Here is a 17,341-nt window from a genome sequence, read left to right on the forward strand (position 1 = left end):
GCCACATTAAAAAGTTTATTATTTGTTTATTTGCCTAAATTATACCCAAAGTAGCTTACACTGTTCTTCTCTCTGTTTTATCTTCACAATAACTCTGTGACATAGATTAGGCTGAGTGTGTGTGATTGGCCCATGGTCATCCAGCAAGCTTCCATGGTGGAGTGGGGATTCAAACCTGGGTTTCATACATCCTCTGCATGAACCCACCTCTGGAAGCAGCATGGGCTTTAGTCAATCTCCAGAGTCTGATCAGCCCCTGTGCACCACGAAATCACCAGCAGAAATATGCCACAATTTCTGAGGTGTATCTCTATTCTCACCAGGGGCAGAGCGAGGGGAAACTGTGCCCTGTGCCCCTGCTGCAGCACTGCCTGCCCTCTCCCTGGAATGCCCTGGAACGCCCTCACCATGCCCCCCCCAGAATGTCCTGGTCATGCCCATGCAGGCCTCACACTGAGGATGGAAGTAAATGCTCTTTTGGTTGATGGTAGTTGTGAATCTGGCTCTCTGTGAACTGCAGAGTGAGCACCACTGGACTCAGAAATGTTAAGTTTTTCAAGAATTGAAAAACTCCCTGCGAGGAAAGTGTATTCTCTCCTATAGCAGGAGCAATCAGGCATATGCACATTTTCCAGTTTAAAATCCTCTCAACACTGACTCAGAAGATTATCTATTACAGAGATGCTTTGTTCACACATGATTAATTCAGACTGATTTTGTATTACTTATATGCACGCACACAGAAAAATTCGTTCATATAGTAAGATACGCTAGAGCGATTGATATGGAAATTCATTTTGTCTCTCTCCCTTTCTCTGTGCCTCCACCCAATACACACACACAAATGAGGATGTGTGTCTTTTTTACCCTAATTGGAGGTCCCTCAAACACACTCTCTGTTTAATTTGCACCCTGTCTTTCATCTCCTTTCTGTCATCATGCTCAATGTTTCATTGCAACCTTTGCACACTTTCTCTCTTGTTCTGTTCATTTCTTGTCTGTAGTATCTGGGAGATCATCGGTCAGGCAGATGGAGGCTTGTCAGTGCTGAGGACATTTCGGCTGCTTAGGGTGCTGAAACTGGTGAGATTCATGCCTGCCTTGCGGCGTCAGCTAGTCGTGCTAATGAAGACCATGGACAACGTGGCTACTTTCTGCATGCTTCTCATGTTGTTTATCTTTATATTCAGGTAAGAAATAGAGGGGAATGGTGGTTTTCTGAGTACAACTTGGAAGGTTGTTTAAAATACAGGAGACAATATTATTAGTGGAGACAAATAATTACAAACCATTATAATTAGACGATGTACAATAAGTAGCCTCTCACTATTCCTTTCATTGTGATAGCCAGCGTGGTGTAGTGGTTAAGCCAATATATGGTTACGAAGTCATGTAAGGGAATGGTGTTGCCTCTGATTTTTGCAACCCACATGAGGGACCTTCACCTTGGTACATATGTGGTCCTTAAGACACTCTAGCCCAGTGGTTCTCAACCTGGGGGTCGGGACCCCTTTGGGGGTCGAACAACCCTTTCACAGGGGTCGCCTAAGATTCTCTGCATCAGTGTTCTCCATCTGCAAAATGGATAAATGTTAGGGTTGGGGGTCACCACAACATGAGGAACTGTATTAAAGGGTCATGGCATTAGGAAGGTTGAGAACCACTGCTCTAGCCTCTCTGGGGCAAATAGTTCTCCTTAGTTACCATCAACCATCTATTGTTATGAAACTGAGAGCAGCACTGCATGTTCAGTATAGTTCCATTATTGCTTTTTCAGTCTTTTTTAAAATACGGGCAACTTCCCCTTGTATGCAGTTTGTCTATTAAACGTTGCCTCCCTCAAACGATAGGAGACCAGTATCTGTATACTTCCTCTAGGGCTGGCAGCAACTTGGGTGCAACCTAAAATTCCATACAGGATCCAGTTTAAGCTACATCAAATGGGAAGGAAATAGATACAGTCGGAATGGGGTTGAATTTAGAAAGATGGAGCATTGGTCAACAAGAAATGAAAGACAGACTTAGATCAGTATCATTTATGATATAACTTTTCCCAAAGTCTGGTTATGGGACCAAACATGCTTTCAGACTAACATTAGTGACGATGCAGCACTTCTAGTCATGACTATTCTTCATTATTATTGGTTGGTGGCATAGTGACGGACTCTGATCTGGAGAACAGGGTTTGATTCCCTACTCCTCTACATGAAGCCTGCTGGGCCACCTTGGGTCAGTTACAGTTCTCCCAGAACTCCGTCAGCCCACACAGAGGCAGGCAGTGGCAAACCACTGCTGAATGCCTCTTGCCTTGAAAATCCTATAGGGTTGCCAGAAGTCAGCAGTGACTTGATGGCGCATGCCCACATTCAAAATTTAAAGTAGTAGGGATGATGAATTACCGTTATAACAGATGAAATTTTCTCATGCAAGTTAAAGTATCCTCATAATTACCTATTATGAAATACTCTATTAGCAACTCCATCCCCAAGGAATCCTCATACAGCTTCGTTGCTTCTTCTCTGGAATATATTAAAGTTCTCCTTCTGGCCTGCCTCCCTTAGTGGCCTCACACTCTTTGTGCAGAGGCCAGCATGGAGTTTTTCATCACATATGGTCTTAGGGGTGCAACATACTTAGCAATTTTTGTGCAACAGTACAAGAGGAATCCATCTGTGGTCATTTGTGAAGATTACATTTTCATATGTTTCACTGTTCACACAAGTAAGCATGCTCTCCCCCTCTACACCAGTACATGCAAAGTTAAGGGGGGGGGGGAGTCATTTATGAAGGTCTGACAAACAAAAAACATGTAAGCTGATAGGGGCCCAATTAGGCACAGGTGTCTCAAAGGACACCTTGGGGCAAACAAAAATGAACTACGTTCTGGAAATGCAGTAGGGAGGCACGTTTATACACACTCATGCAAATATTTACAGTTGTGATCAGCCAATGTGGTGTCTGGATAAAGGGACTCTGTGAGGCCTCGCATGTTCACTTAGCCTCAGTTCTTCAGCTGTGTATTACATCTCATGATATTATGCATAGAATTCTAAATTTGAATGAAGGAGGCCAGGTCTAAATGGGCTAAATGAGCTACCTAAACAGTTATTCTTTTGCAAAATCTGCTGTGAAAATAAAATGGAAAAACTTTGCTGAATGATCTTAAGGCTGGTCATGTCTCTCAGCCTGATCACCTTTAGAGAGTAGGTTACTAAGATAAAATAGCAGGGGGGAGAATAATGTTGTAAGCCACTTTGGGTCTTTAATATCTACATCAATATATACTGCCTTATTCTGTTTTGGCGGTAGGGTTGCCAACCTCCAGGGGGTAGCTGGAGATTTGCTTCTATTATCATTGATCTCCAAGCAACAGAATAACCTAGAGAAAAAGGCCACATTGGAAGGTGGAGCCTACGGCATTACACCCCACTGAAATTCCTTCCCCAACCATTCCCTCCTCATGCTACACCCCCAGAATCCCCAGGTATTTCCCAAATCGGAGCTGGAGGACAGGCAGGATAAAATTAGAATACCACAGAAATGTATTGATAATATATTTTTTTAACCTGACAGCATCCTGGGAATGCACATCTTTGGATGTAAATTCAGCCTCAGGACAGACACAGGAGACACAGTTCCAGATCGGAAGAATTTTGACTCTCTGCTTTGGGCCATTGTCACTGTGTTCCAGGTGAGTCCAAGGAGGGACAAAAGGAGGTTGCCGTGAGAAGGAGGTATCATCTCTCAGAAGTATGGGGTGGTAAGGGAAAGAATGGCAAGTGAACAATGGCAAGTGTGCTTTCTTGGCTATATTGAACACAGGCTGCCATGTATCAGAAATCTGCTAAGGAGCTGCATTTTATCTGCTGCTCATCTCCAGTAAACTGCCCACGAGATTTCATGAAGCACTTGTGGCATTGACACGGAACAGCGAGGCCAGTGGTCCCTTCCATAGAAACCATCTCAAGAGATATGCATATGAATGGACCTAAAAGACTCTCAAAAGCAAAGGGCCAGGCAGAGATTTTTTACTACTAATTAGTATAGTTTCATAAAGCAGCATATTTGCTCTTGATTGAGCTTTACAAGGTTGGGTTCTGTTTTTCAGATACTCACTCAGGAGGACTGGAACGTTGTTCTGTATAATGGCATGGCCTCAACTTCCCCTTGGGCATCCCTTTATTTTGTGGCTCTCATGACATTTGGCAACTATGTTCTCTTCAATCTGCTGGTGGCCATCCTAGTGGAGGGATTCCAGGCTGAGGTGAGTTGCTATGATAACTGCTTTCTAAGAGGAAGGTCTATGGAAAATAGTCTTCTAAGACATGCTTTTGTGGAGGGTGGTCTTTAAAACAGCTCCAAAAAAGAGCTTCACAAATTCAGCAATGTCACATGATACAACACCTCTCCTTCACTGGGGCTTCAGCCTTCCAGGCTGGTTAGGTCACACCTCCAGCAGTGCAGGCAAGACTATGCAAATTTGTATAGTGTCTCCTGGACTATAGGGGACCGGCTTCTCCAGTCTAGGTAGCCTTCAAGTGTAGATTGAGGCTACTTCAGTAACTCCATTATCTACATGTTAAAATAGAAAGAGAAACTAAATTACTCATCAGTAGTAATGAAAGAGGAGAAGACTATCAAAAAGTTCTCTTCTTGTCCTCATGTCCTAAAGGACTTGAAGGAAAAATGCTCCATGACAAGCAGGGAAGGAACAGCAAAAGGGCCCGAATAAAATGGCTGTGGGAGAACTTCCAGAGGCTCTGGAAGGCCTGAGAGCCATGGGAAGGACCTGCCTTTCACCTAACAGCATCCAACCAGTGGCAAATAAACTTATTAATTCCATGGAAAGGTTTTCCAGCCTTGAAGATTTCCTAGTTAGCAATGCAACAAAATGCTGTAATTGCAGGCGAAAGTATTTTTTTGTTCTCACAACACTCTTCACAATTCCCAGGTCTTTGCATTTATTTTCCCAACTCAGGGCGATGCTAACCGGTCGTATTCAGATGAGGATCAGAGTTCGTCAAACATAGAGGAGTTTGACAAGTGCCTGGACAGCTTGGGTAAGATCAATGGGTCTAAGAATCTGAACAATCATTATAGCAATGGGATTTGCCGAGCTGGGATGTGTCTTGCATAGAATATGTTGGCCTCTAAGACTAAAGCACAGGCACTCTGAAAACTTCAAATATTATTATGAATCAGCTTTCCTGTCATCTGTTGATTTAGACAAGGAAGGAAGCAGGGAAAGGAAAGAGAAGGAGGGGGATAGATAAAACTTAAGGAGGTAGCAGAAAAAGAGGCAGGACAGAAGAAAAAGAATGAGGATACACAGGGTCATTTAACAGCATTATGGAGGTAGGGTGGAAAGGAAGATACAGGAGAAATGAGACCATCCCTGGGAATCCTCATGGGTCCCTCTCTTGTAATTCCTAGTTTAGAACTGTTTTTTTTTTCATTTTTTCACATGTGTTTACCAAGAGTGGGAGAAGGGTTCAAAACTGCTTTGCTCAGGACTTTTGAAATCAGCTTCAGTTTGCAACAAGAATGTGTAAATTATTATGTGGCGTTAAAAAGAGGTCCTTAATAAGTACACTTCATTCCATTCCCCAAGTTTAGCTGCAGAGGGTTTTTTTTTAGCATGACCAACTAGTTTCCTTGAATAAGAGGAGCATCCAGCTGAATAATCTTGAGTCCTTCCTACAGCCTGTATTTTATAAAAGCATAAAAGATCTTGGGAAGCTTCCTCTTTTCTCCAAGGTATGGTCCAAGTCCACAAAGACTGCGTTCTTGTACAGGGAAGCTTCGTACTTGCGTTTCTGGTTGCTAGAGGTAGTGCTGTTGCAGTGCACTATGAAATAACTTTTAGAGTCCTTTGGTCATGCTGTAGCTCAGATGTCATGGTGTTTTTTCTTCTGTCTGATAGGAAGGGCTGTTGATTCAGATTGGGAAGGTGATTTTCCAGACAGGGTTGACATACTCTGCATGGTTGGATGATTTGTCTTGAGTTTATGTGAACTCGGATAAAGATGATAAAGATGCTGATGGATTTGGTCCCCCACATTGAGGGTTAATCAGACCCCTAGTGTCCAAATTGCAGAAGCAAATCAGACAAATGGGGAAAAAATCTGCCTAAAATATTCAGTGGCTACTGTCTTGATATAATAAAACCTGGGATTCAATCACAGATAAAATCAGCCACAAATCAGAGGCAGGAAGGATTTGTGTGATAGTCATTATTTTGAGGGTACTGGCAATATTGCAGGTAACCTTACCAATATTGCAGGTATTCACAAGATCAGATCAATGTACAAACAGAACATGGTTAATAGTTTTGTGCTGATGGTTATACAGGATATCTACAACTTTGAGCATTCCAACTAAGGGGCTGGAGAGAAAGGGAATCATTCTATGTTTGTCAGGATTAAATGGGGTTGCAGAAAAACAGCGAGCTGTGTATGATAATAACAATGGAGATTATATGAATCATTAAGAGGGTACAAGCTATTGGTTTGATCCCACAATATATTTTGCTAACAAGAGGAGGTGGTGATTTTCACTATTTCCTCTTCCCACTACAGTATGCTGATACACCTCTCATGCTGTTCCTATGGAGCTCTTCTCCCCCAGGAGTGTTGTGGGAATCATATTAGGCTGCAGAAGAAGAGGAGAAGTGAGGGACTCTACTGTTCTACTGTTGAAAAGTCTTTCATTGGCTGAGACTTACAGGATTCAAGCCTACCAGTGGGCTACTGTTCACAACATGATGGAGGGGGGAACTATTCTGACAAAATGCTGTAGTTGGCGAGAGATATCCTGAAAAAGGAATCTTAAACTTGGGTCTTAGTAATCCTGTAAAAAGGCATAGGAATGGTGTTTTGCCATATAAATACCTTGTGGGTGATTTCTATGTTTTAATATCTGTTGCTGTGATTTAAAACACAGGTCTGTAGGGCAATAAAGAAGGAGGCTGGATGGGTGAGTGAAGTGTATTATAACTGGTTGGTAGCTGTACCCTAGGGGGTGGAAGTTTACTGGGTGATTTAGAGAGAGATTTTGTTTGAGAATTCATGCTCAGCAATTTGTGTGTGGAGGAAGGAGCTTGAGTGAGGTGCTGTACAGTGTGAGTGAAATCTGCACTCTTTGTGGAAGCTATTAACCAAAGTGACAAGTTGGGGAGGGGGATTAATCTGTGTGGAAGTTGTTGGCCTGGGTGAGAAGTTGCCAACCTAAATGGCAAGAGAAGAAAATAAGTTCTGTGTAGAGATTATTAGCCTAAGTAGCTAAGGTTCTTTAAATAGCTTTAGAGAACCAGCTGAAACTATGATGCCTATGTACCATGTACCACTAATCTTTTTGTTTTGCCATGAAGTTGCAGCTGACTTATGGCAACCCCATACAGTTTTCAAGGCAAGAGATGTTCAGAGGTGGTTTGCTATTGTCCGCCTCCAGATCATTTGTGGGTTCCTATGCAGGAACACATTGGGGTCCGCACATGTGCACAGGTCAGCCATTGATAGAATAAAAAACTTTCTTCTTCTCTAGCTGAAAAAAAAGCTCTAACTCCCTCTCCCCCATTGTCAGAGGCAGAAAATATTTGCACAGAAAACTGCTCGAAAAGTGGTATGCAATCCCAAGTGGATCTGGGTGACTTTATCCTGGAAGTGCCTAGCAAAAGTGTTGCAGCAGATCTCTGGGGGGTGTACTGGCTCTAACTTGCCCGATTGGAGGATAGCAAACCATTCACCACCCAGAACAATTATTTTGGATGGCTGCTAGAGGATTCAATGATGGCAGAGAAGTAAGTTTTCATTGCCACCCTCACCAATCCCAACTTGAATCCCTTTGTTCAACTAGCGGCCATCAAGGGATCACTACATAAATACTACATGAATAGTTATTTTGTGAGATAGACTTTGATCGGGATTTTTTGCGTCCCGCAGGTTACACATAAAGGGGTCAGACAGAGAAAGAGAAAAAAGTAACAATAAATAAAGCTTGCCTTTAAGTTAAACATTGCCTTTTGTTTTCTGTGCAGCACTCTTTGCTTATTTGCTCTGCATTCACACATCTGATGCCTCATACTGCTTATTTTATTAGCTGTGGATTTTTAAGAGTGATGTGTGTTCTAGACTGGGAGTCTTGTCACTTCGGGCCCTTAAAACCTATGATATTTCAAATGTATGCCCATGGTCGGTGCAATCTGTTGCCAGGGAATCAGACACGAAGCTGACGGTCGCTTAAATGGTACTGCTTGCCTCCTAGAGAGGCCAAATAAAGGTCAATTGTGCTGGTCTGGGGATGGAAATGGGCCACTCAAATCCAGGGGGCACAGCACTCGCCCACAGGGTGGTTAATGCCTTTTCCAGTTGCTCTTATTGTTCTGTGTTGTGACTTTTTCATGCGTGTAAGTGTGAGCTTGCAAAGGGAACAAAGCTACAGCTGCCACCTGTTCTAAAGAAAAAGTCAGGCATTGAGAATTTATTGGCATTGGTTTATTTAAATGTCAAATTGTTAACAGTGCACCCAGCCATCATTCTGCCATTGGTTCTGCTTCTGCCACAGTGGAACACCTATGGCAGGGACCCCTCTGCACAGGTAAATGCTAAACAAATGAACCCTGCACTATGGGCATTATAGAAATAAGTTTTCTTTTTCCAAAGGAGAAGAGATTAAATGCTTCTAAGCTGCAGCTGTGGGAATGTGAGAAATTTCTCTAGCAGAAGCTGATGGTAGGTGATTGGAGGGCTACATTTTTCATTCCTATGTTTCTCCGTCTTCAAGAGGCATTACTGTTTTGAGATAGCAGAAATGGAGAACTGGATCTGGGGTCAGTACTTGAAGGCAGTTTCTTCAGGATCATCACCCTTAGCATACCAAACATTTCCTTGCATAAACAATGCCAGTAAAGAAGAGACAGTCCAAAAGGGAAAAAGAATGTTTTTTGCTTTCTGTCTCTCTTTTTCTTTTGTGTTTTCATGGCCAGATCCAAAGCTCTGTGCAGTTCCTATGACCCCAAATGGACATCTTGACCCCAGCATTCCTTGTCTCAACCAACCTGGGGCAGCTGCTGGAATTATTCATCCTTCCCGCCATACTCTGCAGCCAGAGCAAGTTCTTGTTGCCCTTGAATCCAGGAAAAGCAGCGTGATGTCTCTGGTGAGTCAGTTCAGTCCAGGGAAGTGAGAAGCTACTTCTCTTCAAGGCCAACGTACTAGATAGAATGAGCCCCATCCTTAATTCCTGAGATCTCTGACTTGGGAGTGAGCCATAGTCCTTTCCCATCAAAGCTACTGTTCTGCTACTGCGTTGGCACGTAAAAGCTTGCAGTCAACAGTTTCTGCTTCCAGATCAGCCAGCCCCATGCATCTTGTGCTGCTTATGCAGTCCTTTAAGTCATCCTGTTCTGGGACACTCCACTTCCCACATAGCTTAAGCCCACCCCAGCAGTTCAGTAGGAAGGGGAAATGGCGCCTGGGGCAAATGGTGGCCTCGCCCCCCCCAAAAAAAACACCCCTCACCTTCCTTTTTAAAGTAAAAAAAGCAGCCTGCTGCTGTCCGTGGGGGCTGCTGCAGGCTGTGGAGGCTGCTGTGGGCTGCGGAGGCCTGAATGATTCTCTGCCCCCCTGCGCCTGGGCCATTTGTGTCCCCTCCCCCCGCCACCCCATGGTAGCTCTGCTACTGCATCCCAGTATTGTTTGTGTGTGTGTGTGAGATGGCAAAAATGGGCACAATCTATTTCCGGTTTAGTGCCACTGAAATGAACCGGAGTTGTGCAATAAAGCTTTTGGGGTTAGTGCTAGAAATATCCAGAATGTATCCAGTATCCAGAATGTAGTATCCAGGATGTGTTGTGGTTTTATTAGAAGAACCAGGCCAGCTCTATCAACTTGTATCTCCTGTTGTCCTTCCCTTTCCCCAAATAAATGCAAGGTGCTTGGAGAGTCAGTAGAACATAGCAAATGAGGACCTTGAGAGGAAGGACCAAGGATTATATCCCTGCCTAGCCATACAGCTCAATAGGAAGCCTTGGGCATTATGTCTTAGTTTAACCTGCCTAGCACAGCCTTGTTGTAAGGATAAAATGGGCATAAAATGTAAAGATATAAAGATAGGTCATCTCATGTATGCTAAAAATGGTAAATGCAGACTGCAAGGTACGTTGTACTCCTATGGCAATGAACATCAATCTGAAGTGAGATTTGCTCTTTGAAACTCAAATGCTCAATTTGTGTCATATTTTGACAAACTTTCAAGAAGGAAAAAACGAGGGAGACAGTGATGGGGATGTGGTATTGGGTGACAAGATTGCTGAGTGTCCCATGAAGAAATGAGGTTGAGCGCTTCTACCACGCTAGGGCAGCCATGGGTTTTTGTCTGCTGATTCTCTCTTGTTCCTGTGGATCTGAGTTGAGAAGGCAAATGAGCAAATATTCTTTCACAGTGTGGTGATCTCCACAGTGGCCTGAAGCTGCTGTTAGATGCAGCTGCCAGGAAATTCATGGACACCTGATAAGAATCAGAGGCCTCACAGGGTTTTTAATGGAAAGAGGAACAATTTTTCAACAGTGGCTGAAAATCAGGAATGGCTCTGCAAGTCAGAGAGTTTTGAAAGGTATATTTGTCCTCACTTTCTAAAGGCTTCATTTACTTGAAGTTTTGTGCTTGCCCTGGTTTTATTGGCAACCCCTTCCAGATGAACTATGAGGAGGGAAAGCATCTCTAGGAGGCATTGGGTGTGAGTCCAAGACTGAAAATGCTAGTACATAACCTTCATGTTTGGGCTGGGGCGCTGAACTCTTTCTTGGATCTTTCTTGCAGTCTAGCTCTCGTAGTTCTCACTATGGAGCATGGGGCCGGAGCGGGGGCTGGGGCAGCCGGCGCTCCAGCTGGAACAGCCTTGCAAGAGGCCACAGTCTCAAACACAAGCCTCCTTCAGCTGAGCATGAGTCACTCTTATCTGGGGAAAGGCACCGGACCTCTGAGGGAGAACGAGAAGGTCTGGTCAGAGTGCGACACCATCGACGGACACTCTCCCTAGATACTAAAGGCTCCTCTGATCTGGTTGAGTTGGCACCATCTGGCCCACCCAATCACAGGGCGTCACGGAGGATAGGTGTGACCACAGGGCCTACTGAGCATCAGAACTGTAATGGTAAAATGCCAGCTATCACAAAGGACATCTTCCCAGAAATGAACAATCGCAAGGACCATGGAGAAGATGAGGAGGAGATAGACTATGTGAGTACTTCCTACCTTCATTAAGGAAATCATAAGAGTTTGCAAAACTGAAATTGATGTGGCAGGTATGAAGGAATGCGGGCCAGCCCATAATTCCTTGGGGGCACTGTGCAACAGGAGATTACAGCAAAGCTGGAATACAGTGATTTTCAATACAGTGATTTTCAATCTCCATAAAGCCCTTTCTGCAGAGGCCCTTAGGGAATGTCCTTGGACTCATATTAAGTGCATTGCTAATCACCCTGTTGGGCCCCATGTGAATTGAGAGTGCACCCTAGAAACACTAGGAGTCCCCAATGGTTTTACATTGCAGAGCAAAACCAGCAGTGGTGAACAAACCGTCCAGGGAAATTTCTCATTTTATAACCCCCAACAAGCTCCTGAGGAATGCAGGATGTCTAGAAACACAGATTGAAAACCATTGTTTAATGACTAGTCTGAGTTAGTGTCTTCCATTGGAAGCAAGTCACCACTCACTTGTTAATGGCTTTGAGAGATTCCATGCCTAGGTCCTGACTTTCATCATGAAGTCTGGAGCAGGGGTAAATGAGTATTACCAGAAAGCATTTATTTTACATAAGCCCTTTGTTACCCTGGGAAATTCAATCATGTAAAGATGCCTTTTTCATGCTTTGCATAGTCCTAATTGATCATAACTCTCAAAGCCCTTAGCACTTGAGGACCTAGAGGGATTTTACCAGCTGTGGATCCAGTGGGTCTTTAGGAAATGCCTGCTAAAAAGGGACCAGTTGGGAGATAGCTCAAGCAGATAATGCCCTTCTATTCCGCTCTGAGCTGTTTCAGTAGGCTGTGCTTGTTAGCGACATTAACTGTGGCGCAATCAGCAATGCTTTCAGTCTGAGTCAGAAGACAGTGCCGATTCTCTACTTTCTGGAGGTAAATTAGCTCATTAGCCCTACTGTGGTGCATGGGTTTGGCTTCACTGACCTTGGGAGCTCTCTTTCAGGCCCAGTGTTCAATCTTTCTAACTCAGACCGTGACAGCCCTCTGTCCATTCTCTTATCATTCCTGGAGTGTGATTTTAAGTCCCTTTCATACCTTGAATGGGGCGTGGTGGGGAATTAATCCACTTTGGAATTCTGACACAGCATGGTGAGCGAAGCACAAAATGGTTACTACAGTATAGTGGGGTGCAGGAAGCAGAGTCAGCCATAAAATGGCTGCTGCAATTTAACTTTAGTCACACAGTGAAGATCTTTGTGCTGTGTTGGCAGCTTCTGCTAATGCAGTGTTTTTAAAAATCTGAATAGCCACTCAAACCTTCAGTGCCCATCAGAAACTGTACTAGGCAAAAGTCCCACCTAGTCCTGCCCACTTTCTAAGAATGTTTGTTGGGCACCAGGAAAGATTTTGGTGGGTACCGTGGTGCCCGTGGGCACTGCATTGGAGTCAAGTGCTCTACAGAGATGAAAAGTCAGTAACTGGGACATCACCACACTGATATTCTAGGCATAAAAGAAGGAAACGCAAATAATCCTCAAGTATTAAAAAGTAAAAAAAAAAGACATCAGCTTTTGACATTCTGCTTCTTTGTCCTCAGAGCCTATGTTTCCGCATCAAAAAGATGATAGAGGCTTACAAGCCAGACTGGTGTGAATTACGGGAGGACTGGTCAATCTACCTCTTCTCACCACAAAACAGGTGGGTCTCATGCATTTGTGACTGGGGGACAGGAACAGAAACTGGAATGTGATGTTATTGTACTGCCTTGAAATTTCATTGTGGGAATGATTTTGTTACTTTTGATCACATATGAACTGCCCATCAATGGCATAGCGCCAAGGGGGGGCGCGACGCACCGGGTATGTGCCCCTGCAGGGGCATGGTGAGGGCATGGCGGGAGCGTTACGGGGCGGGCGAGGGTGTGGTAGGGGCATGGGGTGCATGCATGCCCCGGGCACAGTTCCCCCTCTCTCCACTCCTGCTGCCCATTCTTCAGAAAGCAGGACAGGCTTTGTTATTATATTATCAGACACAACATCAAATTAGTAGAAATAATATAATGACTGTGTACAATGTTAGCACTCACACAGTCACTCCTTTTTTCTCTTCTTTTATCTCTTCCTCTGCCATTTACAGTTCTTTGCTTTCATCTCTGCCATTCCTTCCTTTTTGTTTATCTTCCCCTCCTTCCCTGTAGCTTTCCCCCCAAGATCTCTCCATCCTTTAAACAAAACACTCTGTATCATAATACAAAGCCTACAGACAGAGGCTTTATCCCAACAGTCAGAATGGAAGATTCCACAAGTCTGTCACAAACTAATGCTGGATTGGTCAGCTACAGTGTCTTCAAGTGTAAGCAGATATCTGGTGGCACTTTAAAGACCTATAACATTTGCTCCAACATAAGCCTTTGTGAATCAGAACTCACTTCACCAGATGTTTGAAGTCTTTAGCAGATAGATGTATTCTTAATTTTAAAAAACAACAGCAGGAAGGCATAAATGGGGAGGTGCTTCAAAAAGAGGTACCAGCTAACAACCAATCAAAGGGAAATCAGTTTATTTAGTGTTGCTCCTAAGAGATATAGGAGATTTAACAGGGAACATTTTCTTCTCTCATTCTCCACTTCCACCAAACCTTCTTACTATCTCTGTAGTCTTTTTGTGCAGTTTTAAAAAAACCTCAAAATTATCTTTTAGGTTCCGCATCCTCTGCCAAACTATTATTGCTCATAAACTCTTTGATTACATCGTCTTGGCCTTCATCTTCCTGAATTGCATCACTATTGCCCTGGAGAGACCTCAGATTGAACAGAGGAGTACAGTGAGTTGTCACTTGCCCCTAAAGTAGCCTATATTTTTGGTTTCATTGTATTTTTATTTATAAACCTAATTTTCCAATGATTTAAACTATTGCAAGGCATATTGTGAGTCTTCCTTTATTTTTTCTAGGAGAGAATCTTTCTTACAGTTTCTAATTACATCTTCACAGCAATCTTTGTTGCTGAAATGACATTGAAGGTAAGTCACCACTAAGAGCTGCCACTCTATACCACCTTACTGCCCCAACTCTTTCAGCCTGCCTTGGAGGCATGAGAGCCTAAGGCCCCTTCTGCACATGCAAAATGATGCATTTTCAAACCACTTTCAACGCACTTTGAAGCTGGATTTTAGTGTGTAGAATAGCAAAATCTACTTTCAAACAATTGTGAGAGTGGATTGAATGTGCATTATGCTGCATGTGTGGAAGGGGCCTTAGGTGTGTTCTTTCTCTCTCTCTCTCTCTCTCTCTCTCTCTTCTCTGCTTTTATAAATTTCTCAGCTACGGCTGAGAAAGAAGACAAAAGTGTACAGCATTCAAGGAGCATTGCCCTCACTTTAAATAGACCTTGATTGCTTTCAATAACACCATCACATACCTAAACCTGAGTGGCTACTTAGCATTGTGAGATTATCCTGTTCACTACTTTGTCCCTAAGGCAGTGGTGGCGAACCTATGGCACGGGTGCCAGAGGTGGCACTCAGAGCCCTCTCTGTGGGCATGCTCAGAGTGCCCCCCACACACATCTAGGCTGGCCTGGGCCACTGGGCTTGATTATTAGCATTAAACCCAAGACCTAGTTTTGGGAAAGCAGTATAGGTAACCCTGTTAAGCACTGTTAAACCCCACTGATTTTCATGCGAAGAACTAAAGCATGATCCTTTACCTGGGAGTAAGCTCAGTTGCTGGCAAAGGGGCTTGCTTCTGAGTAAACCCTCTTGGGGTCGTGATTCACCTGTTGGAAGAGTTGCACAGTTGCTTCAAAGCAAAGCCACCGACTACCACCAAGCTTACTCCCGAGTAACGCACGCCTCAGAGCCAACCATTTTTTCTAAACTAAAACCTCAGTATTCAGGTTAAATTGCCATGTTGGCCCTTTGTGATAAATAAGTGGGTTTGGGGTTGCAATTTGGGCACTTGGTCTCAAAAAGGTTCGCCATCACTGCCCTAAGGAATTGGGATCATCCATATGACCAGTATAGGAATCGCATTGCTCTCACTCAGTCATTCATCCCTAGTGACGTTATTATGACCCAAATCTGTCTAGCTATGTAGCATTGTGGTGGCATCATGTTCACTATGTGATTCCTGACTAGCTGGTATTGCTTCGGGAAAAGAAAGAAAGAAGCTTGGCACTGATGCTGTTCCAGACATTGAAAACCATTTTTAAAAATACACTAACCAACTGCAGATCTAATTTTGTTTTCAGGAAATAAATCTCCTTCCCTTTTCCATAAGCTCTGGGTTCATCCCAGAATACTGAAATTGGGGTACACATTCAGCATAGACCTACTTCTTTGTTTTTATACTCCTAGAGTTTCCTCAAATATGCCAGCATGATTGGGAGTACTGGAAGTTAAAATCCCTTCATTTACAAATCTCAGTTATCTGGAAACTTCTAATTGTGAAAATGAATGGTACTGATTGAGAAGGAATGGGAAGGTCATCAGGATCTGGACAGCTATTAGCAGGTTTCTAAAATCTGGGACAAGAGCCAGATTCAAGGCAGGAATGACTGAAGGCATTTTGCCACCTCAAACATTCGCTTCCCTTGCCACCCCAGCTGGGTATAAGACAATCTCTGCAGCCTATCTTGGATTAGTCCAGTGCCAGCAGTGGGAGTTGCACACTTCCTATATACGTTCTGCTGTCACCCTGCCCATATGTAAAGCAGACTGTGGAGGTATTGTTTTTGGAACTTGCCCTGGAGCCAGCGATAGAGGTGCAAGAAGAAGGAATAAGGGATATGTACCTTTTTCCACTGATCGGTGCCTCAGGCAACCACTTGAACAATAAGCTGGTCTTGATGTAAAACCTCTAATTTTCCATCTTTTATTCCCCAGCATTTAATTTGAGAAAAGAGGCAAAATGTCTCAACAATGTCAGGAATCTCACTGATTCCATGACTGTTAGGGGTTCAAGAGTTCTGTGACCAATCATGGCCCTGAATCATTCAAATTGGCTGCTCTACGTTTTCTCTAGGTAGTCTCCCTTGGCCTATATTTTGGGGAACAGGCCTATCTCCGGAGCAGTTGGAATATTCTGGATGGCTTCTTGGTGTTTGTGTCTATCATTGACATCGTAGTTTCAGTGGCCTCTGCTGGTGGAGCCAAAATTTTGGGGGTTCTACGAGTTCTCCGACTACTGCGTACTTTACGCCCACTCAGGTGAGATTCAAAAGCCAAGTTCTCCCTACAGGCAAAGTCTCTGATATAATGCAGATGTTTTCCTGAGATAAGTCACTGATAACATGATTGACTGCTGTTCAGAGCTCAGGGTGGGCTTGAATTTTTTCCCAAGAGGACCCATCAAACTGGCAAAGAGGGAGGCAGAGGAAGTGTCCAGTGTGAGAAGTGAGATGAACTGGCATATGAAGCAGATTGATTAGGGCCTTTGACAAGTTGCTCAGACAATGAGCCATTGAGAAAGAGGAAGTGATTGCAGGATATTGGGTGGATGATTACAAGAAGACAGTCTAACACTGGTAGTTCAAAGTAGTTGATAGTAAACTGCGAAGCAGGTACAGTTCTCTGTTCTGACCATAGAGGAGGGTGCATCCATCACTTGGCCAAGTGGCACAGGGAGCCACCATGCAAAAAACTGCAGTTCCCACAAAACATTATTTCTCTGTCCTACACTCTTTCAGTCTCGCTCTGTCACACATGCACGCATATATATATATAGTCTTTAATGGTTCCTTCAGCACATCAAATTGGTTAGTGGACAACTCTAGATATCATTAGTTAGACATGATGTTCAGTTCAAATGTCCTTGAAACTATCATTCACTAGTTGTGGTGGGTTTTCCGGGCTGTGTGGCATTGGTCTGGTGGATCTTGTTCCTAACATTTCACCTGCATCTGTGGCTGGCAGGGGCGAATCTAGGCAAACTGGAGCCCGGGGACAAAATCTGAGTTTGGTGCCCCCTCACCCCCACCCCAGGTATGGGCGACCACCCTCCCCCACAACGACCAAACAATGATTTTTTGCACCAGCTCACAAAACACCTCCCACCACCAGCAAAACATACATGGCTTTCTCCCCACCAACTCTCTTTCCTAATTGTGTCCTCACACCAACCCTATGAGGTAGGTTGTTAG

At 43.9% G+C, this 17,341-nt stretch overlaps 1 protein-coding gene across 1 annotated transcript in view; it reads left to right on the plus strand.

The window, feature by feature from the left end:
* The window catches only part of CACNA1I (calcium voltage-gated channel subunit alpha1 I), a 208,423-nt gene that overhangs the window by 126,370 nt on the left and 64,712 nt on the right, over nt 1-17,341 (plus strand). Inside the window, exons 10-19 of the mRNA XM_048499231.1 lie at nt 1,005-1,190; nt 3,574-3,691; nt 4,109-4,264; nt 4,979-5,060; nt 8,984-9,156; nt 10,819-11,238; nt 12,800-12,900; nt 13,902-14,025; nt 14,154-14,222; nt 16,225-16,409. Of these exons, the coding sequence (XP_048355188.1) occupies nt 1,005-1,190; nt 3,574-3,691; nt 4,109-4,264; nt 4,979-5,060; nt 8,984-9,156; nt 10,819-11,238; nt 12,800-12,900; nt 13,902-14,025; nt 14,154-14,222; nt 16,225-16,409 (1,614 nt within the window). The remainder of the gene's footprint in view (nt 1-1,004; nt 1,191-3,573; nt 3,692-4,108; nt 4,265-4,978; nt 5,061-8,983; nt 9,157-10,818; nt 11,239-12,799; nt 12,901-13,901; nt 14,026-14,153; nt 14,223-16,224; nt 16,410-17,341) is intronic.

The sequence above is a fragment of the Sphaerodactylus townsendi genome, linkage group LG06, assembly GCF_021028975.2.
Source record: "Sphaerodactylus townsendi isolate TG3544 linkage group LG06, MPM_Stown_v2.3, whole genome shotgun sequence".
NCBI classification, from domain to species: Eukaryota; Metazoa; Chordata; class Lepidosauria; order Squamata; family Sphaerodactylidae; genus Sphaerodactylus; species Sphaerodactylus townsendi.